This window comes from Corvus kubaryi, unplaced genomic scaffold, assembly GCF_017639235.1.
Source record: "Corvus kubaryi isolate FWS band 111438036 unplaced genomic scaffold, C.kubaryi_AGA036_p1.0 138, whole genome shotgun sequence".
NCBI lineage: Eukaryota > Metazoa > Chordata > Aves > Passeriformes > Corvidae > Corvus > Corvus kubaryi.
This window is the reverse complement of record NW_024580672.1, coordinates 19083544-19108615: the sequence shown is the minus strand read 5'-3', so window position 1 is coordinate 19108615 and position 25072 is coordinate 19083544. Positions and strand designations below refer to the sequence as shown.

The following is a 25072-nucleotide window of genomic DNA, read 5'->3' as shown; positions in this document are numbered from 1 at the left end:
CAGCAGGCATTTGAAGCCAGCCTGACCAGGGAAACTGAAGTTTTCCAAGCTGGGTGGCATTGCCAAAACTCAGTGTGCTGGCAGTCAGGACAGCCAGTGCTGTCCCTGCTTGTCCCATGCAGTACCTGCCTAGGTGGTTTTTTTTCCTCCCCCCACGCTGCTCTTTTCTAACTCCTCGTGTGATGCTTCGGATGTAAGAAAACCAAACAACGACAACCAAAAGGAAAACTAAAAAAAATCCACCCCAAACCCTTCAATGTTTAGAGGCTGATGTGGAATGTTCTGGTGACATGTTGGTGGTGGGACCATAGACAGATTGGTGTCCGTTCTGGGCAGCAGTGACATTGTTCTCCTGTGTTATTGGTCTGTTCTAGCACTCGGGGATAAATAGTTCCAATGCTGAAGTGCTGACACTGTACAATGTGACAGAGGCGGACGCTGGAGAATATATTTGTAAGGTCTCCAATTATATAGGGGAGGCCAACCAGTCTGCCTGGCTCTCTGTTCTGCCAAGCGTACAAGGTAACAATGTTTTTTAAAGCAAGCTGGAAAAAATGGTGCTTTGGGAGACTGCAGGCAGCTTGTAGGATACTCTCTGGCCTTGGTGGTATATGTGTAATCTTCCTTCGGTGATGCAGCTGGTGTTACACCAGCAGCCATGGAAAAATTCCCACAATATTCTCTGTGCACCAGAAGCACTGCTTTGGTTTCTGATGATGATCTTTATTCTCTCTTTGGTGTCTTTGTGTCTGCATATGTGTGTGTGTGTGTCCAGTTTTGCTGTTAATTCTGCATATTCTGCAGTTCACACAGAGGGTACTCACTGAATAATGTAATTACAGCCTCGTAGGGTGTATTTATATATATACATAGGCGTGTATATATATGACCTGTTCACATAAGTACCCACTGAGGCATAAGTCAGGTCAGTTTAGTCACTTCTAACTTCCCACCTCACCTGTGACTGTGCAGGTGGGAGGGTTTTTCCAGGTGTTACTCACCCCTTACTAACTGGTTTTTACTCAGCGGTAACAATAAAGACTGGCAACCCTGTGGCTCCTGTCCACAGCTAAATGTACCTCAAAATGGTCCAATAAAAAGGTATTTATTCCCTCATCGTGTATTTCAAAGTAACACTTTTGAATGGAACAGAGATCAAAAGCAGCAAACATTAATTTCTCTAAACCTCCATCACTGAGACCTTGATGCTGATGCCCTGATGTGCCCATCTTGGGACAGCTGGGAAGTTCCAGGCCTAAGATTTGCTGCATTTGTATGAGTTTGGATAATCACTTATACTTAGTTTGGTGCACAATGTCATGACAGCAAGTCTGGAAGATGACCAGAAAAAAACCCCGAAACTTGCAGATTTTTTTCCCCGAGTCATTAAGATGTAGAAAATTATGTTTTATTTCCATCTCCTGGTTCTCAAACATTTGGAGTCTTTTTGCTCCCACCCGTGAGAGCCACAACTGAACAAGAACTCTGATTTTTGCACAAGAGTTGAGATACTTTCCACTTGAGATACTTGCTTCTAAGTAAACCACCAAATATTTCCAGACTTGAGATGAAAACAAGATTTGGCAAATCTGCACAGCATACAGTGGTAGTTACTACACAAAAGTGTAGTGCAGTGGGTGATGCAAGGATCATACACAGCCTAAGACAGCTACTAAGTTGTCTTTTGGAGCAGAATTCACATCTTTTTTTGATCATTTTAGAGTATGCTTTTATGGTAAATTCTTTCCTCTCAAACAGGTATCTACACACGAAGGATCCCACGTTCTGTCCTACTTCATTTTCTCTTTGTTTTTCTTTCAACTTTCTCTTGTTAAAAAAGAAGAAGGAAAAAAAAAAAGCTTTGTGGGTGAATTTTTCCATGCCTTTTGATTGCATGCATGTTTAGGTGGTGAGTTTAGGTCTGGTGAAGGGTGTTGATTACTTTCTGAGGTGAGCTGGGACCTGTTGGTAAACGCCTTTTGGACGAGGGATTGTGGATGGGGAAGGAGCTTTGCATCTCTCCACCTCTGCCTTTACCAAGTGCAAAGCCCCGTGGCTCCATCTCCCTATCCACAAAAATTCTCTCAGTGTCTAGCTTTTTCTCTTGCTTCCCTCTTGTTTTTTTTTAGGCTGCCGGTGTTAACACCACGGACAAAGAAATTGAGGTTCTCTATATACGGAATGTAACTTTTGAGGATGCTGGGGAGTATACATGCTTGGCGGGTAATTCTATTGGGATATCCTTTCACACTGCATGGTTGACAGTTCTGCCAGGTATACACTGCTCTCTTTCTGTGGTTTTTCCTCTTTCCCCGCCCCCCCTTGTTGATTGCTGCAGAATTAGCACAGCTTCTGTCTCAAAAAAAGGACTTTTACAACGATTTGGGTTTTTTAAAAGCAGTTGTCTCAAGCCAGTGAGTTGTTCTGTCATCTGTTTGCAACTCCAAAAAGCTAACAACAACAACAACAAAAGGGAGGGGAGTGTGTGGCTATTGAACTTAACTGAAGTATTTTTACATTGTCAGAAATGCTAAGGAGCTGCATTTCCTTAGCACTTCAGTGAGACAACTGAAAACCAGCCCGTAAATCTTTGTAAATTTTTTCAAGAGGATGAAATCCAGCTCGTTATGAAGTTTGGAGCTAATTTGGCCACGATTATATACTGGCTCATTAAAATACCTGAGCTATTCAGTGTACTTCAATTCATTTTTACCTATCATGCAAATCTCTCATGGAAATTCCAATTTCGATGCCAGAGGATCATGTACAGAAGCAGTGCCTTCCATATCTTGGGAATTGGCTCTGTGCATCTTTAAACATTGCATGCTCTAAGGAAACAAGTAGTCATTTGCTTTTACTGCAAAGCATGTCTTGCTGTTCTGGGGTTGATGATGTTTCTGTCCTTAAAAGAAACAAACATCAATGTGCTTTATTGCCTGAAAATTGTTATCAGCTGTTAGAAGACGTAACCATAGTTGGTTTTGACATTAGTCAAATTTTCTCATTTATAAGTGTTGGCAGCTGCCTCAGGAGTTCCTTTGGAAAAAAAACATGAACCACCTGAGGTTTGCTGGGTCATCTTGTGCTTAACATTTATTAATTGTTAATCCTAAGTAAGAGGTACAAAACCTGCATGTGCATATTGCTGAGGTTCACAGGGTGGGAGTTAAACGTTCCCACTGTCTGCAGATAATTTCTTACCTTTTATTAAAATACAGTGAACAAGGCAGCTTTATTCTATCTCACTCTGAATTGAACCCCGAGCCTGCAAGGTGTCACCAAGCAGGCAGAGCAGTGCTTGTGTAGAGCTTGCTTCTGCTGGCAGTGTTTGCATTTTGCAAGTGCTTGAACAGCATTTTTTTTTTTTAACCAATTTTCTCAAACAAAGTATTTTTATAAGCCTGGAAAGGCACCAGAAAATTTCAGCTTGAAACGTGCATTGCTTGCAGAGTGACCGCTGATGGCTGTGGAATGCTGTTTATCTGGGGGTTGAATCCCAGATAAGGGATTAGGGACACTGTTTGCACGTGTAACTGTCTTGAAGATAGCCTCAAAATGGTTTCAATCAGGGTAACAGCTCTGTAGAGCCACTCCCTCCAAAATCTAATCTCATAGACCAGTAACCACTGATGAGGTTACTTGAAAGACCACAGTCCTCGCAGAAGAGGGCTCGTTAATTAATGTGTTGCTAGCAATTAGTTTTTCACTTCAATTATGCTTTTTAATCCAGCACTGAGCTCCTCAAAGGACCTCAGGGGAGCTGGGCACCCAGCATGAAGCACAGCTGGTTAAGCAGCTGGACAGTCAGGTCCTTGAAACACTTTTGAAAGCCCTAAGCTGAGTTTACAGAAATGATGGGGGACTGATTCATCCTCCCTTCCCTCTGTATTTTGAGATCCTACAGAAAATTTTGAATAAACAGGCGGTCTCAAGCAGATTCAAGCCCAAACACTTACTTGCAAATTTAGAAACTTTTCTTTCAGGCTGGCTAATTCACTGTTTTATCTTTACATGTGTTTTTTGTGTGGTTCACAAGAATTGCAGTGCTTTTAAAGTTTGACTCAAGTAACAAAATGAACCTGAGCCTAGTTTGAACAGTTTTTTCTTCCCCCTAAAATTATCCTTGATCATGCAGTATTTCAATGTGTATGTGTGTACTTACCTAGGCAGACACGTGTGCTTGTGTAAGTACACATAGATGCACAAGCTCACACTCAGTGCAAACTGAGAAGTCAAAGCAGTAATCTGGAAAAAAGAATTACTCTTAGATTGCAAGATGGCCTAAACATTCAGTGTTGTGAATATCACACAAGAATTGATTATGTTTCAGCACTACTTGTTCCAAGTGCTGTGCCAAACCATGCCCATTCTGTGTGTTAACCCTGTGGCATGATTGTTCCCTCCTAAAACCTTCCCATCCAGCTCCTGAGAAAGAAAAGGAATACCCAGCCTCTCCAGACTACCTGGAAATAGCAATTTACTGCATAGGGGTGTTCCTGATCGTCTGCATGGTGCTGACAGTGATCCTGTGCCGCATGAAGAACACCACCAAGAAGCCGGATTTCAGCAGCCAGCCCGCTGTCCACAAGCTGACCAAGCGAATCCCCCTGCGCAGACAGGTAACAGAAAGTAGATAAAGAGTTTCAAAGAACTTTTTTACCCGAACTACTAAGCCAGCACATGCTTCTGCTGAGAGCTTTGGAGAGGGGAAAGAATAAGTGAATTATTAAATAAATGTTACCAAATTGCGGTAGGGGTGGGATAGAGAGAACATCTTAGCACAGCGATGTGTGTCTCAAGGAAATCAGGGTAGGGCTGTTAGGGAGGGGAGAAGTGTGAAAACTGAAATATGTTCTGCTTTAGCAGGCTGTAGATGGGGGGAAAAAAAAATGTATTTCAAGTATTTTGGGGCCTGATCCCACGGCTTGTTGGAGTCAATGGAAAAAATGTTACTGACTTAATGGGCTTTGGAAGAGAAGCCTATTTAATTGTGTATTTATGATGTTTCTAAGGTGATTATTATTGTGGTAACTAGGTACCAGATGCAGAGAGGTATTTTTCAGGAAGACTTCTGAAGACCGAGGGGAGGGAGTTTCACAGCCGGGCACCCAGTGAACACTCCAAAATAGAAAAAAGACTGTAATAAAGTAAAAATAGGGGAGATACTATATCAGACCTTGGACAGCTTGATTAACGTAGTGATGCTTTTGAGCAAGGAACAAAAGCAAGTTCCAGATTTAAAATGCACACAACAGCATCACATGAAATATATTTTACAATTGTTTGTGGCTGGCAGTGAGCAGTTCTGGAGAGGGCAGTGCCGTGAGCAACAAACCAGTTGAATAAGTAACAGGACTTTGGCTTTATCACAGGCCACCACTTGCCAAAACAGCCTCCATTCCCACATACTGTCCTCTCCTGAAAGACTTGGGGTTTTTTAGAAGCTGGAGTTTAATAGGTTTTGATTTTCTTGCAGTAGTTCTTGAGGTCAGACCTCTGCACCCCCAGGTTTCAGCCCTGCAGGATGGGAGGGCGTTGGCATCTGAGGCTGTGGTTCACCTCAGCAGCCAAAAAAACCCTGTCTAGGGGGATTGGATCCAGGCTCTGGCCAGGGGATTGGGATATGAGGGTTCACTTCGTGTGCATGTGCACCATGAGTAAGTGGTGCAGGAGTTCTGCAGATTTGTTTTTACAGCCTGCCCAGAATATTGTCACTGTCAGAGTAATACATGTACCTTAAAAATGGTTCTTCAGTGTGGGTAAGTGTTTGAAATGAGATGCATGGGCACACAGAGTGGGAGATTTTGAACAGCATTACTATTTTCTGGACCCTTGTTTCATGGTTTCTGGATTTCCTTGGTTAAAAATACCAGGGGAATGCTTTGGCTGTCTTCCTCTGAATTCAGTATTTTACAGAATCCTGCGGTGGGGGACCTGAATTTTTTCAATCTGAAAAATACTTGGTTTGTCTTATGAGCAAAAATGTTAATTCTTATTTTTTCTGACTTTCTTTACCACTTTGGGTTGTTTTCTTCGTTTTGTTTTGGGGTTTTTTTTTTTTGTAATTTCGTGATTTTATTCATTTGCTTGAGTATCACTGGGACAAAGAGGGACTTTTCACTCTGAGTGTGTCAGAAAGAGTGATGAGAAGCCCTCAGCTCAATTCACACATCTCTCTGGCTAGAAATCTGTGGAGATTTCTGGACAAAGAAGGCTTTTCAGATGTTGCATGCTTAGCCAGAGAGAGAGAGATACATATCAACTGCTTAGATAGGAGACATTTATTAGATGTCTGCCTGAATATAAAAAGCCTAATGACTCAGAGATAAGCTGATGGCATAAAAAATACCTAGGGTTTGGTGTGAGCTCAGTTGTGTCAGCTGGAAATAGGTCCTCAGGGAGAAGAATGTTATTTCATTGCATGTGACAGCAGTGCCAACCACTGCCCTCAGTTTAGCTATTTATCATTAAATGATGCAATATGGACCTTCTCCAAAGCTATTGTTTTTCACAGAGGAAAAAAACTGTCTTACAACATGTTTGTCACGTTGGGCTTTATGAATTTCAGGTTTTTTACCTTTTTTTTTAGCTGCAATGGCATTTTGCTTTTAAAAGTGGGAATAAAGTTTTTTGATAAACTACTTATATTTGAAAGTGCAAATGCTGATTCAACCCCTAAGCAAAAATCCCACTTCTCCCGATTGTTCCTGGTACTGTTTTGTTAGCAGCAGTTGCTCATTGAAGGTCTCTCTGCTTTTGTGTCTGCAAGGAAGAAAGTGTAACTACTGTAAGCATTGCCTGAAATCTGAATTTCTGGTCTGATGATTTCACTGGTCAGCTTGCAGAGGCAGGATGAGACAAGCAGTCCCTGAAGACTTGCTCTTGAATATTCCTTAATTTTTCGTGATCATCTCCTTGGTGCTGAGGTTGCAGCAGCTCTTTAGTTTCTGCATCTTTTAAAGCTGGTTTTGGATTTCAGGGCTGTTGTCACAAGTGAAGAATTGAAAAATAATCCAGATGTTTTATTTATTGGGTGTGTGTCTGTGGATCATTCAACCCTGTTTTATTGTGCCACCAAGCTCACTTTGTTTCAGTTTATATGTCTTTCAGAGCATTGTGTTTAAACTTGGTGGGGTTTTGTCAGTAAACCTTTATGTATCTGTGGGTCACAGAAGGTTCTCCCTTTGTGCTGTGGGTGGGAGGGATGAAGTGGTTGAGGTGGGAGGATGGAGAGAGCGAGCAGGGGAGATGCTCGTGGCAGGTAGGCTGTGAGAATGGGGCAGGGATCCAGAGCTGGGTGATGGGATTTGATGGAATTCCAGAGAAATGAGGCCATAGATTGGGAAATTCTTGATACTGTTTTCAAAGCTCTTTGGCTGCTGGCTCAGGGTCCCTGAGGATCTGGGTTGGAAAATAATCCTGGTTCACAGAGAGACATTTGCATGACTCTGATGCCATCTTGTCTGAGCAGGAGAAGAGTCTTGCTGAGTAACAGATGGTTTGGTTTGGATTCTCCTGCACTATTTAGCCTGAGCTACTACAGGATTTTATCATTCCCCACAAGCAGGCATTTCTTTCCTGCCAAAACACGGTTCTTTTTGCATTCATAGGAGGGGTCAGGATGAAGTCAGACATTATCAGTTCCCATCCCCTGCAATCCTCAGCCTCACCAGGATCTGGTACTCGGTTTTCAGGTTTTTCCAGGGAAATCCAGCAGGCAGCTCCTCTTTTCATCAAAGCAGCTCAAGTGTTATCCATGGCCTGTGTGGAGGCACCAGCTTGAGAGGAGCAAGGGGATGAGGAATCTGTAGGATTCACAAGCTGATTTGCAGGAGTGGCTTTAAGTGACAGGCCCACTGAACCAAAAGGTAAAGAGTAGCCTTCAATAGGATGTACATCTATTTTGTAGGACCTTTATTTTAACAAATAAATTATAATTGAAACAGACAAAAAGACCGTCCCTCGTCTTGTGACTTGCTCAAAGTCAGGTACAAATGTTTGTCATCACTGAAGGTTTTTGTTAGGGCTGTCACAGCCAATCTGTCAAATCTGGTCCCCCTCAACATGCGTGTCTTAAACAGGAAGCAACGATTTTTTTTTATGCTTAGTATTTAAAATACACTCCCAATAACTTATGTCTATTGTTGTTGTGGAGTCTAATCCTTCATAAGATATAATATTTGTGATGAACAAGGATTGGTTGGTTTAAAGTAAGGCTTGAGCTCACCCAGCAAATTAGTTCAAAATGATAGTTCAATAATTCAAAATGATAATGGCATCTGGAACGTGAAAAAAAGAAAAGTGATCAGGAAAAAGGAAACTAATGTAGTATTTCATGTAATATTGAGCAGTAAAATGATCATTTTTTTAGAGGAATAGACTATGAAATACAAAGATTAATACACAACTGTCAGTAGGATATTGTTGAATGGAATTTACCTTAAGGATTTATTTTATTTTTCCTTTATCCTTGGATTTTTCTATATGGAAACCACTGTCTTGTCTAGTAGCACTCATTGGATATTATTTTGTGAATAAGTGTTTCCAAATGAGTGCTTTTCGTGGAGGGGTGGTGCATGTGTTTTAAATGTCAGTGCTTAACATTAGGATTACTTAGTTCTCTGTAGTGCATTTAACCTCATATTTTCCTGGATCTGGTCACTCAGATGGACTGTTTCTACCAGCAGCTGACAGCGTTATTTACTAATTGTAATATACAAATATGCATATGACTTCAAATTAACTTCTACAGCAGAGCCTTCAGAAAGGCTGACAGTTATAGGAAATCACTGCATGGCTGCTAAAATGTCCCAGCATGAGTGCCAGCACTGACAGATCCAGGCTCCAGGACATGGTATGAATTATCAGTGGAGGAAAACACCCTTCATAATCAATTACAGACAATTACACACTGCTCTGCAGCTGATTTTGCCACATGGCATTTAAAGATTCCAGCAAAGATTTGTTTGTTTTAAATGCTCCGCTGCTTAGAAATGCTTGTAAAGCATTAACTGAGAGCTGATTAAACACAGTGTGTTGGCCAGAGGAAGAATATGAAGTTAATGGGGATATAATCATGCATTGATGTATGAGGTTTGGATGCAGTGGGCTTTTCTCCTTCTTGAGTACAGATATGGAGCTGAAGGTCTGTCTGAGCCTGTTGCTTTTCTCACTTCTGGCCTGCTAAAAGCACAAAGGCAGCACACAAGGAATATTTTCTGGTGGACTTCTGCCTTCCTGTTGAGGTTGACATGGACCATAATGGTCCTTTAAGTGCTCTGCTCAATTCAAGCTGACTTTTGCCTTTCTTTCCTTAATTAAATGCTCAAAATACCTCCCTAGTGCAGTGTCATCACTTAAAACAGGGTGTCAGCACACTGAGTGGGCCTCCAAGATTCCTAATTCACCTGTATCAGGTGAACCTGTGTGGAGAGCAGAGCTGCACGTGGCAAGCTGGAGAAAAGAAAAAAAGCATATAGAAAGCTGCCACTTAAATGTGGATTAAAGCTGACCATGTCTACTGACCTTGGAATAGGTAGGATTTTCCTCATTCTTTTATAATGTGCTCTAAGGCAGTGAAAAAAGATGCTTGAGGGAGGAGATCAAAGGTTAATTCTTTATTATTGCAGGAAAGGTGAAAGGCCATTTTGAAACAGAAAATCTCCCCCAGCCACCGGCCAGGCTGGGTTGGCTACATCTTTTCTGGAGCAGATTTTTATAGCCCTTGAGCTCCTGTAACTCCTTGTACTGCTCCAGTTAATCAATCAGGAGAATATTCCCTGGGAGTACAGTCCATTTATCTTCTCCCAGACACGGAGTAGTTCCTCTGGATTTCTCATCATTCCTGTCCACATTAATGCACTTTGGTTACCTCCAGCTTCTCTGGCTCATCAATGGACAGCTCTTCTGTGAAGTAAACACGTGCAGTAGTGTTAAAAGGGAAACTGGCAGAGCCTTTAATCTGCTTTTTTCTATACGTTATTGCTATTTAAGCTCTGTGTTTAAAATGCATCACCAGAGTATTTCAGTTTATTGCAAGTTTATATTTTTAGGCTTTAACCATGCTGAGGCTGCTGAATGGTGAGTGTGAGAACTAGTGAAAAGATGAAACTCTGGAAGAGATCCAAACAGTGTCTAGTACAATTACTGTATTCATGAAAGAGAAACCCAAAACCAGAACCCAGAATTCTGGACCATTTCTGATACCTAAGATATCTAAATTTTGTAGCTTCACTTCCATGCCTTTCTGTCCCTTGAAAACAATGGCTGTAATAGCAAAGACAGGCATGAAAGTAAAGGCAATGTTAGGTAATAAAGAGTATATGAATCGAGACTTTAATAAAGATCTTGGTAGAATGATTGGAGAATAGTACGTAGAGTTTGGAAATATGGAGGAAGTGGCCACAGAGTATTGATAGGCTTGTGGTGAGAGATGGAAAAATGGAAGCCAGAAATAACAGAAAAATGGAATTCAGGACAGTAGGGCTGGGGGCAGAGGATCTGCCACATTGTTCTTGAAGATTTGCACATTTCTTTGTGCTGAGCTGGTTCATTTCATGAAGCATCAGTTTCAAACTGTAATGAAATAATGAAAATGAGCAAAAAAAAAAAAAAAAAGCAGATCAGATTCCAGTCCTGGTTCTGCTGCTGGCTTGTCCAGCAGGTGAGTTCCCCTCTGCAGGCTGGCCATGGCAGCATCTCTCTCTCAGGACTCCATTCAGTATTCACTCACTGATTTATTTACAGCTCCATAGTCTGCCTTAATAGTACTTTTCTGTTTGTATCCCAAGTGGTCACTGGATTTATTTTCCTAGAGGAATGTGCCAGGCACTTATATTTGCTGAGAGTAAATGTTAATATTCGTGATGGTGGGATGAATGAGGGGGAAGCAGTCCACCTTTCTTTTTCTGAATGGTGGCCTTGTGTTTGTCAGTTTTACTCTCTTGTTTCATGGACATCTTGCATGCAGGAGCGGTTTCTGATATCAGGAAAGGTCTGTCAGCTGCAAATCTGGTTATCAAGATTAATTTTTTGATAGCAATCCTTAACATTTTCTTCCTTATGAAACCTCTTTCTGCTCTTTATCTCTGGTCTTACAAAGATGCCTTTTTGTAATCTAAGACCTGTGGGACAAAACTGTAGCCTGGTGACATTTTACATAAGCAAGCCTGGTGCCAAAGTTGATCTTCATCCAGGTGAGGAGGATGTAGGTTCTCTGGTGCTCCAGGCTTCCAGCTGGGTCCAAGAGAAGAACCTCCTGCTGCCTGGTGAGAGGATGGGTGCCATCCTAATGGCTTTGTGAAACAACCTTCATCCCAGCCTGGCCACCGGATTTGGGCTTGGCCAAGACGATCATGGCCTGAAGAGAGAAGGAGGATTCCTGAAGACTTGGGAAGGGAAGACTGGCAATACAAGCATTTTTATTTTGTGTTAGTATTCACTTGAAGCTCTGAGGTCAGCAGATGTCAGGCTGCTGTTTGCAGGCTTGAGGGAAGAGCCTTATGGAAGATTCACACCAAAACAAATTTTGTTACATGGATGGAGCAGCTGCCTCCTCCTTCAAAATGTTTGTCATTAAATACCTTTGGTACTCTAAGCAAAATATTGGGGCTGATGAGAAATCACACTCCAAAGTTTCAAAACTGAGTTATTTTTAGGAGCTCTTCCCCACATTTCCTGTAGAGTCTTTAGCTAAGAATGTAGCTAATTGAAAACTGAAGTATTGTGATAGCTTTTTGATGCTTTCAATATTGAGTGCTTGGAAAATAGAGAATAATAGAATCATATAGGTTGGAAAAGGCCTTTAAGATTGTTGAGTCCAAATGTAAACCCTGCCAAGGCCACCACTAAACCATGTCCCATGTGCCACATCTACGAGGTTGGTGACTCCACCACTGCCCTGGGCAGCCTGCTCCAGTGCCTGGCTGTCCATCCATTGAAGGAGCTGTTCCTAGTATCCAATCCAGACCTCCCCTGGAGGCCATTTCCTCTTGTGCTGTTGCTTTTTCCTTGGGAGAAGAGGTGGATCCCCACTTGGCTGTGTGCTGATTTGGGAAAAGACGTGGTGACATGGACAACTAGGAGTTGAAGAAGAGAATGTTTTAATCACCTTTGCCTATGGTATAAGATGCCCACTTGATATCTAAGAGTAGTGATGTAAATATTGTCATTGATTAAAAAAAAATCTTAATGTGGTAACCGAAAATATCTTCTGAGGGAATATATTTGAAACTTACGTGGTTTTTGACCCATGGGACAGACTGACAGCCTTGGCAGCAATTAGAGTCAGTATTGTGTTTACAGGGAGGCTAAATGTGAGAGCAGAGCACTCGAATCAAGACTGTAGATCCAACCACTTCCTAATACCATGGTTCTGAGCTGGCTTGGTATCAGGTACTGGTGGTTTTCAGATTTTGGGCCAAGATTACATCTCTGTCTTTTTTTTTCTTGTTGCATCTTGCATTGCAACCACAGGTGTCGGCTGACTCGAGCTCCTCCATGAATTCCAACACTCCTCTGGTGAGGATCACCACCCGCCTCTCCTCCACTGCTGATGCCCCCATGCTGGCTGGAGTCTCGGAGTATGAACTGCCAGAAGACCCAAAGTGGGAGTTCCCAAGAGATAAGTACGTAGCCTGCTTCCTCTGACGCCACTTCTGCATGTCTGAATAACCTTACACAGTATGGCAGGAGGAAGCATCTCTCCTCATGTCTCCCAGGGTTTTTCTAGTTTAAAGAAAAATCTCAGTCACCTGAAGCTCCTCTGAAGATTAAGATTCAATTCAATTATCTGAAATCAGTTTGGTTAAATAGAAGCTAAATTTTCTCTGCCTGCCATCCTGATTATATTTTCAGATTTCTTGCAGGTTTTCAGATTCTCTGCTGAAGTGTAGCTCCTCTATTAGGAAAAGAGTCAGGAAAATTAGGTATGATCTAGACTGGGGAAAACATCCACATACAAGCAACTGTTACAGGGCAATGGAGATTTCCCTGAGCAGTACCTCTGAACATTAAACCATGTGTTTTAGTCGACTGCTTAATTGGCTAATATTTAAAAAACAGGTAATGCAATATGTAGGAGATAGAGAAAGTCTAAATTATGCTATTAGACAATCTTTCTGTCACGTCTCTGGGTAGGATTTGGTGTTGACTTTGTACTGACATGTATTAATGGAGACAATTATTTTTAATTTAGGGGAACATTTTGCATGTCGGGTGCATGTATGTGCAACTTCTGTGGCTTAAAAGTATTAGGTTCCAAGAAGAGCGTACTGAATTTTAATACATTCAAATTCGTGTGGCTACCTAATATTTTCTTCAAACTCTGTTGACTAACATGCAAAATGAGCTTTTGAATAATCTAATTAACATTGTAACCATGTTGCCTACTATAAAAAAAGACATGCAAAAGAGAGAGAATGGTAACACAGGTAGAAGCATGATTATTTATCAGTTAGTGCTAACTTTAAGAAGTCTTTAGTTGGCTTTGAGAAAATAACACCTTTTAGCATGGACAGTTCTCTTTGGAAGTTCAGGGTTGTGACTTTTGAATAGGAGAACTGTAATATTGAACCTTCTGACAACTGTTCTGGAAATTATTTTATTGATTTAGCTGAAAACTGGAGTAAAAGGCTGTAATTGCCACCTGCAGCATTCTGGTCAACAGTGGGGGCCTGTATGTGTGCTCCTGTCAGCCCAGGCCCTGGGGGGATGCACTAAATGCGGAAAATTTTAGAGTTGCTAAACATTTAAACCCAGTGTTCAGCACAAATGTAGGTGGAGCAGATGGGCAATGAAAGGAGGCTATTTAGAGGCAGTTTATTAGGCTGGGGGGCAGCAGGCACACAACGAGGGGTTTGTTACTTTGGTCCTAGCAGGGCAATAACACATAAATTAACCAGTTTCCAATGCAAATGTTTGTTCTCTGCCAAGACCCTAAATTCAGTTTTAGTTCTGGAGAAAATGCAGGATGACCTCAGCATAGCATGTGCTGCCCTTCAGTCTTTGCACCTTTTCAAACTTGCATTTGCTTTAGAAACCAATCCAAAACAGCTCGAGGAATTCTCACCAAGTCAAAGCCCACATCTGACAGAGTGAGCTGGCTGCCCTCAGGAGGAGCCACCTCACTTCTGTCCCGTGCCGGAGCAGATAAGTGAGGTTTCAAATCACTTAGCCCTGGTCTAACCCTTCTGCTGATGGTATGACAGCCTCTCCTTGTATTTCATGGTGAAAGGCAGGTGTCCATGCTTTTAAGAATGAGTCCCTACATCTGTGGTATCTGTGAAATCCTCCTGTTGACCATGGAAAGTCAAGTCCTTAAGAACTCATTTATGAAAATGCTTATCTGAATCTGGCCCCTATATTGGATAATGTTATCAGCATCACAGTCATTGAGCACCCTCCCTGATTCCCGCCACAGCACTCCTGCTGAATGGTAGGTGGTATTCTCTGCAAGTATAGGAGCCTGCGTCTGGCTCTTAAGACTTAGGCTGGAATCAAAAGGATTTTGCCCAGAGGCTTTGAAGTTTCTTTTTCATTTCATCTCTTTCTCCTCATGGAGTCGAGATCGACATCTCTGTGTCTGTTAGAGCTGAGCAGGTTTTGCAACCAGGAATGTGCTCCACAAAATGCATTCTGCAGAGCCCACTTAGTGACTGCTCCTTTTAGGAGGGTTTGATATTGGTGCTGTGATTACAGCTGAGTTTGTTTGTCCCAGTCTCTGCCTCCCCTCTCTGAGCAGAGCCTGGGCTCTGCGGGCAGGAGGCATCTTCTGGTCCCTTCAGCCAAGACTCTTGTGGCTGCAAAGAGTCTGCACAAGAAACAGCCACTGTGCTGGACCCTCTGTGGCTGAGACTTTACTCTCATCTCCTTGCAGTCAGTGTGGAAACAAAGACGACCAGCTGTGTTACAGTGACCGGAGAACCTGGCCTGTTGCTGGCTGCTCCCAAATTCCAGCCACTCTCTGAAAGCTCTGCCCCTCCACATTGTGTGTCCCCACGAGCCATCAAGTGCAGCCTTGAGGAGAGCTTAAGAGCTGGGTTTAGTGACTGATGTGCCTTTCTGAGATGTGCACTCCACCATCCCTAAGAATACATACCCCGGCCTGCGTGGAAACCAGTGCGCAGCCAGGGCCTTATTGGTTCCATACGATAAACGCCTCACGCTGCAGCAAGTTGTTGAAAGGTTTTTATATTTAGCCCTGGAATTTCACTGGCTGCACCCCTTCACCAGATGTTGTGTGTTAATGCACTGTTTGCACCTCCAGGCTGACGCTGGGCAAACCCCTGGGAGAAGGTTGCTTTGGGCAAGTGGTCATGGCCGAAGCGGTGGGAATTGACAAAGACAGGCCAAAAGAAGCAGTGACCGTGGCAGTGAAGATGTTGAAAGGTAAGAAAATTGGGTGATTGGGGATCAGAACGGGCAATATGGCAGCTCTCATCCGCAGAAGTTTCTTTTGTGGCATCTGAACTCTGTCATCGTTGTGGGGGGGTCAAAGAGCGCATAGCTGACCTCAGCCTTCAGCAGTCTGGGGTGTAAATCTGCACCCTTGACAGCCTGTTTATCTTGAGCAGCGGGTATTTGGGAGCAAGGAGATGTATTAGCATCGTGTGGGTCTCTCTGCTTTCAGTTTATTTCATGTCAGAGGCTATCCTTGTGTAGATCTGAGCCCATTCAGTCCAGGTGGTTGGTGCCTATTTATTTTGAATTTAATTGTGAGTTTAGTTTGCAGGAAAGGTGGTGTTATTGGAGGTTTGATAGCTAAGGACAGCTTTTTTGTGCCTGATCTTGCTGTGCTGCCTCCTTACATTATAACACCGAGGAGCTGGACAGTCCATGAAAGAGGCTGAGACTACTTTTTGTTAAGACATAATATATGATGTGCAGTGTAAACTGGAAAACAAATCCCACATTCTGCATTTTGGGCCACGCTTATTTTACACCAGCTGGTGAGCCTTACTGGAGCTCAGGCTGGCACACTAAAATATATGAACTGAATGTGTGTCTTCTACAGATGATGCCACAGAAAAAGACCTGTCTGACCTGGTGTCAGAGATGGAGATGATGAAGATGATTGGGAAGCATAAAAATATCATCAATCTTCTTGGAGCCTGTACCCAGGATGGTGAGTAGGGAGAAAAAAGCAAACCAGGACTTTCCAACAGGTCTGCAAAAGTCTCATTAATCATAATTTTTCAGGAGGTTTTAAGGAAGCAGTCATGCCGTGATAGGATTTTTAGCTATTTCTCTAGCTTAACAGCAATATTTTAACTTCTGTTTCTCATTATAGTTGCAGCCTTAATATGAGAAAGGGTCCTATATCATATGAAAACTCTCTAATCCCTTGCTGTAAGGAACAAATGACCTTTTGCAGGGCCTTTACCCATGACTGCTGTTCTGAATTGTCAGCCCTGCTTCAGGAGAACTTGCACCCCACAAATTTGAAATGAGCACTTTTACTCTTTGAAAAGCTGATTATGCCACATAAAGTGATGCAGAATGGCATAAATCTCTGGAAATTAAAAAAATATTAGGAAGCACTTTCCCTTTGTTGGAGATCTCAGTGTGTTTTTTGATTGAAAATGTTTGTTTTACAGTACGTGGCGTGGTCTGAAAGGAACAGGCACTGGGGCAGGGTTTAGGTACTTTAAGCCACTAATTGTGGCTCTGCCACTCTCCTGCTGTGGAGCTTTGGGCAGTCACTTCCCCATATCCAAACCTTTTATTTTTTATTTTTCAAGTGGTGCTTACTGCTTTCCCATTTTATCGTTACAGTTAATTTATTATAGAGCACTAAAAGCTTCTTTACATAAAAAACATTTTACCCTGGGACCTGACCCTGCTTTTCCCCGTGGTTCTGCTCATCCCAAGGTCCTTTGTACGTGATAGTGGAATATGCTTCCAAGGGGAACCTGCGGGAGTACCTGCGAGCGCGCCGCCCGCCCGGCATGGAGTATTCCTTTGACATCAACAGGGTGCCCGAGGAGCAGATGACATTCAAGGACCTGGTGTCCTGCACCTACCAGCTGGCACGAGGCATGGAGTACCTGGCTTCCCAAAAAGTAGGTGGAACTCAGCAAATACAGCACTTTTTCCAGTTTGATTTTGTCCTCGTCTCGTTTGTGCTCAAGAATTCGCTGGGAGAAGGAGCTGTCTCAAACAGGTTGTGTAATCCACACCCCTGCAGATCAGTGGGAGAATTCATTCACTTGGAAGTTTTTCATCTTTGTTTAGCAATATTGCTAAAATGAGGCCTGGAGTGGATCATTTAAAGTAAATACTGTGCACGTATCTGCAGTTTGAATCCATAAGCACAGGTGGTCACTTGATTACACAAGTCAGAGCACTCCACCCATGAGGCAGCAGGCTCTGTTTGCCTTCTGTTTCCAGTCAAACCAACCAAATCCTATCACTTCGTGATGTAAAACAAATGAATTCTGTGTCTGAAAGGATTTACAGAATAACAACAGGCAGGGTTGAGAAGAGCCAAGACAGCAGGGCAAAAATAGTGGGTAGAAGAGGCAAAAATAAGTGGAGTGTATTAGTCACTTAAATGATGCACTTTACTTAAAACTGGTGTTCTCAGGAGGGTGAGCTTGTTGAAAGAATTTATTTATCCTGTCATGTCCCCAGACACTTATTTCTAAAACCTGTCTTCAAACAATTTCTTTTTAACCAGCATTTTGATTAAATTATAGTTATAAAACCTTAAATAGCCCTGTATAACTAACTCTGTAAACATACTGTGGCTTGGTGGATGAGCAATCCTGGATACCCTGGATGATGTTTGGGCCCAAAGGCTAAACCAGAGCAGCAGATACCAATGATAAGTACTTCCTGCAGGGTGTGGAGTGGTTAGTGGGATTTACACTGATTTCCAGTCATATCCACTCCCAAGTATGGAGCTGTTTTTAACCAAAGACCAGGGCTGAGCTCCATTCCTGTTGTGTGGAGTCATGATTTTGTTATTGTTTTCTTCCTGCACTTGTAGAGGTTGGGGAAGAGAGGGAATCCAGGTTTAATTTTGCTTTTATTCTTTTGTTTTGAAACAGTAAATCTTAGCATAGTAGGGTCAGCAGAATGACGTGCGTGACAGCAAGGCAAAACTCTTCTAATGGGGTAAAGCAGGGGTATTGATTAGGTGACACACCTCAGGATATCTCTTTCTGAGATTAATGAAACTCCTGCCTGGCGGTGAGCCACGTCCCAAGAAAATAGAGCTGATGTGAAAGGAAAACATAAATCTTTTGATCGGTAGTCTTGAGAGTAAGTGTCCTCCTGAGGAGCTCTGAATTGCTGCTGTAGGACACTCACAAGAGCCACTGCAGCCTTTTTTATTTGCAAAAACACTTGATTGGTGCTGGGCTGAGCTGGACAGAATGAGAGGCATTGCACAAGACAGAGGGAGAACAGGGGCAGCACACAGTAGACCTGTGCATTCCTGTGCTCCAGGTACCCCACCACTTCTGTTTGTACTCCACCCATTCTTCTCCCCTTAGGGATCCATTTACAGAGCTGGAATAATGAGAGAGCTGCTCTTCTCATGGTATTCCCATCATGCAGGAGCTGTGAGAAAGGCAGTATTCTTGTTATTTCAATCCAGTAAGTGGCTCACTGAGACTTCAGTAAAAGAAAAAGGTGAAGGTGATGTTTGTTCACCCACCCTTTGCTTATTAGAAGTTTTTGCCTTACAAGCAGTGGTACTTAGAAACAGTATCCCATTTCCAGCACATGCTGGAATAAAACATACAACATCAAGAGTAATCCAAAATTGAGGAGGAGAAAAGGTTTTTTTAAACTTGAAAATAAATCAAATATCCTGATGGGATTCCAAATGCAATGCTTCCTACCGTGGCCCCATTGCCACCTTGTATCAACCCTAGTAATATTTGAACACAGAAATAATATCCAGAGCAGTCATAGAGTCCCCTCAGTGTCAGGATAATGCTGACATGAAGGAAACATCTCTCAGGAGGTAATAGGTTTAGTTTCACTATCAAAGCTGTCTTAAAAACAAACAGTCAAACCCTGATTTTTTCTTTGCCTTTTCATAATTAAATTCTTACAGTCTTGTGGTTGAAGTAATTACACACACCCTAGACATCTAGTTTACAATTGTATTCATATCTTTAATACTAAAAATGGTTGCACTGATCCAGTCTGGCTGTCAGGTTTTAGCTCTGGTGAGACAATATAATTTAAGAAAAGCAACACAATAAAAATGTTCATTAACAGGATTTGTAAGGAAATATGTACCTGGGCACATGTAACAGAGAGTGGATGCTTGGCACAACTTGGGTCACCACCCAGCTTTCAGCCTTAGCAAAAATACACATTTAAGTGGACCAGGACTTTCTAAGACACTCCTTAGGGCCATTGTTCAGCTTGAAAACACCAGCTGAGGGGATGGATTGCAGTAATTAAGAAAATCATATTTCACAGCCTTGTAGTAAATGTGTGGCTTTCCCACCTTGTCATTTAGGTTAAAATCCATAAAGGAGATTTAGTTATGGTGTTGAAGCACTTCCACTTTTGCAGCAGTTTATTTCAGTGGGCTGTTTTTTTCTTCTTCTTTTTTTTTGCAGTGCATCCATCGAGACTTGGCTGCAAGAAATGTTTTGGTAACCGAAAACAATGTCATGAAAATAGCAGACTTTGGTTTAGCCAGAGACATCAACAATATAGATTATTATAAAAAGACTACTAATGTAAGTGGATGGTTTTCTAATCTCTGGAAACAAGTGTTTCTTTCAGTGATTCATTTCAGAGCTATGGTTGTAAACTTAATGGGCTTCTTGTACAGCAGCCTCACTTTTCATCCCAGACAAAAGGCAGGGATCAAGGACATGAGCATTTCTGTCTCCTCTTACAGTGATAGTTCGTTAAAAAGATAAGCAAAGAGGCTGCATATTGTAGGATTAGAAATGCTAAAATACAAGAACCTTTTTTTTATTGTGTCCCTGACTCCAGTCACTTGTAATAAGTGGAAACATTGCTGTTGATTCCAGCTGGTTTAGTACCCAACCTAGGATCTTGAAAAATGCTGTACAAACAATGCCAGCATTAACCACAATAAAAATCCTGTTTACTTGTGGTGATGTCACATTCTGCCTTCTGCCTGTGCCTGTACTTAGCTTGTTAGGGACAGGTTGTGGTGGTGATCTCAGAGTGGGGCTAGAGGTTGAGAAAATTGATTTGTATTCCCCACACTGTCAGTGTTTTGCTGCTTAGCCTGTACCAAATCAAGAAGATAAAACATTTTGGATATAGCATTGATACCTAGTTTGAACTCCTCAGGGGGCCTCTTAAGGTCCTGCTGAGCTGCACTTGGATTTTGATGGGAGCTCTGCAGAACTCATTGAGTTCTACAGATTTTATATGTATAAATATGACTTCTTAGTAACAATCATGTTAAGTGGCTTATTTATGAAAATCAAAAAGCAATTAGTGGCATTTTAATGGTAACATCTGCCTACTTCCAAAAGCCAGAACCACCATGTACAGCAGCACTGGAGAGAATTGAACCTTTTCATTTCAGACTTGGTGCAGTTCTTGGGCTCTGTGTGTGTGCAAAGCATCAGGCAGCTCTTACTGTGAGCTTTGGGACCCTCAAAAGGGACAGGAAAACAAAATTCTTGAGTTTAGTAATCAATTTATATTTGCAGGCAAGCTTGTTTTTCAGAAGTTTATTAATTGTGGGTTTTTTGCCTTTAAAGAGCTATAGCAGAATGATACTTTTGATTTTGATTGCTTATCCTATCATTCTCCTAGCAAGCAGTCTGGGAAATTTTAGGAACTCTCAATGCTTTTAATTTTACCTTCAATGCTTATATCCATTTTTATAATAGTGTCTGTACTTTAGCCCATTTTACTATTTTCTTACTGAAAATGCTAAAGGTAATTTATGTGCTGGTTTGCATTAGCAGACTGCTCTTAGAGAAATCATCCTGTAAATTGCTGCCATTTTAATTTCTCTTCCCCTCCAAACTCACAGGGACGGCTTCCAGTAAAGTGGATGGCTCCAGAAGCTCTGTTTGACAGAGTTTACACACATCAAAGTGATGTGTAAGTGGCCTGATTTCAATGGGGTTTTGGGGGTGGGAAGGAGGGGGTTGTTTTGCTTTGCGTTTGTTAAAGTTTGGGGTATTTCAAATGTGTTTTGCTGTTGTCCTTTACCTTTAAGAGTTTTCATTCTGTTTCACATATTAATAGATGGAACAGGACTTGCCCTTAGAAAGTGAGGATTTTATGGTAGACTGCTAACCAGTGCTCTGTTACTAATCTGCCCAGCTTCAAAGCACATGAAAGGTGGAAAATGCTAACCTCCTTCTGTCACTGCGGAAGTTTCCCCCCTTGAACTTATTTACGGATGTGCAGCTACAAAGAGTCTATCTAATTTGCTTGCCTTTTGACATACTCTGGACTTCCTTCAGGTTTTAAAAAAGAGGAGAGAGAGAAAAGAACGAAAAAAAGAAAGTTCCTGAAAACTTCTTTTTAAAAATCTGTGCTAAGATTAAAAATCTTAATCTTAGTGTAATAAAACATAGGCTGGGTATGCTGGAAAAGTTTTCTCTGATTTTCAGAAGTGGTGTTGCTCCCCAGCAGTACTTCACATGTAATAGGGAATCATTGGACTCTGACACTTCAAAAATCTTTTAATGTGTGCACAGAGCCATTGGCTGATGCAACTGCTCAGGGTTTGTGCTGCTTCCTGTTACAGTTCTGTGTGCATTGTGCTTGAAGTAGAGGTGTATTTCTTATGCAATACAGATGAAGATCCTGGTTTTTATTTCTCCAAGAGAAGCTGTTAACTGTAAAGGGCTGGATGCTTCCCAGCAGAGGTGCAAAAGGTTATGCACATCAGTGCAGGGTTATAAAGGAACAGGGCAGGATGGAGAAAATAAGAAGTATCTCCTCTTTCTTTAACCTGGGTTCACTTTCCAAGCTGTTCTCTCCTTAAGAAAACCATTTACTGAGGCGTTTCCTGCAATCTCTACATCATTTACAAAGGAAACTATATACACAGGTTAAGGGTGGATCAAACTTGTGTTTTAAAATAACATCTTGGCAAAATATTTAAGTGAATGTGAAGTAAACTACTTGACTCGGGACTGAGAGTCAGTCTGAGCTCCTCAGCAGCCAGGGAGCACAAGGATTTCAGTGCTGGGACTTGGAGACTCTTGGCCCCATGGTGGCTTTGAAGATGGCTAAAGAAAATATTATTGTAAGTTTGTGCAAACGGTTTACTAAAATACCGTGCTGCAGAGCTGGGGGAGCTGAGAGGAGCTGGAGAGCCCAGTGCAGGCTTTGTGCTGGTGCTCACCTGCCAGCCAGCCCCAGCTTGCCAGCCAGGCAGGATGAGGCAGGAAAACTGGCTTAAAATTATCCCCCTTCATTGCCTAGCAGAAGTTAGCAACAAAAGGAAAAAAAAAAAAGAAAGAAAGAAAGGCAGGGTGATGCAAAATATTTTTGTTTTGAACAGTCTGCTTTTTCCAAAATATCCTGCCACATAATTGTGCCCCAGCGGAGCTGTTAGTGCTCTGTAAGTCATTAAGCTTTGAAGATGCAGTGCTGGGCAGTAGCCCCCAGCTGCTCAGAGCACACCAGACAGAGGCAAAGAGGGCGTTTGGGAGCATGCTGGGGTCAGTCCCCATCCTATATGCTGTCCATGCATCTGATGCACTTCCCAGACCCCTGTCCTGTTCCGGGCAGGCAGACCTGGGCGTGGGCTGGTTTAACTCTTACAAGGGACTGGGATTGTCTGTTTTCAGCAGCCAGGCAGATCTACTAATGCAGTTTTCTCTTTGGTTTGCAGTTGGTCATTTGGTGTGTTAATGTGGGAGATCTTCACCTTAGGAGGGTCACCCTACCCAGGAATTCCAGTGGAGGAACTTTTTAAGCTGCTTAAAGAAGGGCACCGAATGGATAAACCTGCCAACTGCACCAATGAACTGTAAGGACCCTGATTTGCTGTACCAGGGTTGAAGGGCACAGCTGCACTGAATTCACATGTCTAATGCTACCCCCAGAAGAATCAAACACTTTCAGAAGTGCTCGACTCTAAAATTGTGGATTTTTGTGAGGGTATAGATGTGTAAGGAAAAGGTATGGGAAGGATTTCAGGAAATGTTTGGCAGAGGATGCCTCTTTGCACACCCTGCTGTGATCCTATTGCAGAAAGAAGAAATCATCTACAAGCCAGTCTCTGTCAGTGTTTTTACACCCACATTTGTTTGATTTTTATGTTACTAACATGGAAATCCATAAATGTTGCACATACCACTAATCAAATGTGAGGTACATCAGGCTGCTTTTGTACCCAACAAAATACATCTGGGAAGTTCTGTGTTAACACAGCATTATCTCCTGGTGTTGTGGGAGTGTGACTTCTGGTATTTCAATACAGACCTTAACTGTATTTATTGTTTTCCCCATTTTGATTTCTCCACAAAGAGTGCAATCCCTAACATGCAAAAAATACTGACACATGTGTAATTTATTACCTCTGAAGTGTCTGGGCCACAGAACTGAGCCCACAAGAAGGTAATTTAGACACTGAGCAAGGGAGAGACAGGAGTAGAAAGCCCCTCTGCAGGCAGGGAGTGCTGCCCAGGTCTGGGGATTCAGTGGTCCATGAGTGGAGCTGTGTGTGCTGTCTGCTTCCCTTGTGAGGGGCAGGCACTGACTGTGCGTGAAAAGGTTTGTGAGGAGGACGCGTGATTTTAATTAAGCCAAGCAAATGTGTATTTCTTACAGCTATATGATGATGAGAGACTGCTGGCATGCTGTGCCTTCTCACAGACCCACTTTCAAACAGTTGGTGGAGGACTTGGATCGGATTCTCACTCTCACAACTAATGAGGTAGGTAAATTGTTTCCCCCCATAAGCTGCTGATTGGGACAAATGGTTCAGGAGACAGATGGAATTTATTCAATTATGAAATCCTGCTCAAGTTCACTTCTTGTTGTGTTTGTCATTGCCCTCTGAGGTTACAAGCAGCTAAACTATGTATCCTATGAAATCCTCGGTCTCTTGCCACTATGCCTGGAATTATGTAACTAAAAAGAAACACATCTTTGAGCAGTTTTTGGTTATTTCTCGCTGCATCTCTGGATGTTTTCAGCATAGCAGCGTTGAGGGACTGCGTGTGGCAGGTTGAGGGGCAGTGTTTGTGTTTCAGCACGAGTTGCACGTGAGGGAGAGATGTGGAGTTCGTGGTGGTTCTCATTTGCCAGCTCAGTTTGATTCCCAGCCATGCTATGTAGGTCAGAAGAGGAGAAATCGTCAGTGGCAGATTTCAGATGATGTGTCTGAGAGTGAATTAGGTTCACTGAAATAGCTCTCTGTGGAGGGAATGAGGACCCACGGGGGATGTGCAAACAGCCATCCAATTATCCAAAGGTCCTGCCTAGCACTGCTTCAGGTTGGGATATGTGAATGCAGAAAGGTTTTATTTGAAGAACATTCTTTCAGAGGTCTGAGATATTATTAGTTTTAGCAAGGAACACAGTGATTAGGGTATTCACACAGGAATCAGTCCTCTTATCACTAAACCACATGCACCTTTGAGGAAAATCACCAGTGATGGAAATGTTGATTCTTTCGGTGGAAATTTCTTTTGAGAGAAAATACTTGGTGTCCCAGAAATATTCTACAAACTCCTATTACTTCTGAGAAATGAAGTGTTTAATGGGAGCAAAAAAAACCAAAGCAGTTACACAGGAAAATTGCAACAACTTGATTTGACAATGTGTACTAGTTTGAAAACAAACCAGTGGGAGGCACTAAGTCAGAATAACAATTTAATGGAAATTAAAGAAAAGGGGAAAAAAAAAAGGTAAAAGAAAACACTGTCAAACTGACAGAGTCAAGGTACAACCTGACACCCTGTTAGGCAGGGTGGTGGTAGCAGTCTGGCAGAATGGTGGCTGCAGTCCTCTGAAGCAGTGATCCTGTAGTAAAACAGTCTGCTCTTCCTCAGGAAGTCCAATGGTGGCTGTGTAGCTCCTGTCCTCTGGAAATCCAGTGGGAAGCCAGTGTCTCTGGTGTTCAGCCTCAGATTATATCCACGAT

The 25072-nt window shown here is 42.3% G+C and overlaps 1 protein-coding gene across 11 annotated transcripts in view; it reads left to right on the top strand.

Moving 5' to 3' along the window:
• The window catches only part of FGFR2 (fibroblast growth factor receptor 2), a 79896-nt gene that overhangs the window by 50690 nt on the left and 4134 nt on the right, over positions 1-25072 (top strand). For 5 of the 11 annotated variants that reach the window (XM_042019473.1, XM_042019474.1, XM_042019475.1 and 2 more), the window contains 10 exons: positions 375-522; positions 4423-4625; positions 12475-12626; positions 15266-15387; positions 16013-16123; positions 16870-17060; positions 19584-19706; positions 20993-21063; positions 22814-22951; positions 23755-23860. In XM_042019473.1, coding sequence (XP_041875407.1) covers positions 375-522; positions 4423-4625; positions 12475-12626; positions 15266-15387; positions 16013-16123; positions 16870-17060; positions 19584-19706; positions 20993-21063; positions 22814-22951; positions 23755-23860 — 1365 coding nt within the window. Of the gene's footprint in view, positions 1-374; positions 523-2129; positions 2275-4422; positions 4626-12474; positions 12627-15265; positions 15388-16012; positions 16124-16869; positions 17061-19583; positions 19707-20992; positions 21064-22813; positions 22952-23754; positions 23861-25072 lie in introns of all 11 variants that reach the window. The other 6 variants (XM_042019476.1, XM_042019478.1, XM_042019469.1 and 3 more) reach the window with 3 other exon arrangements.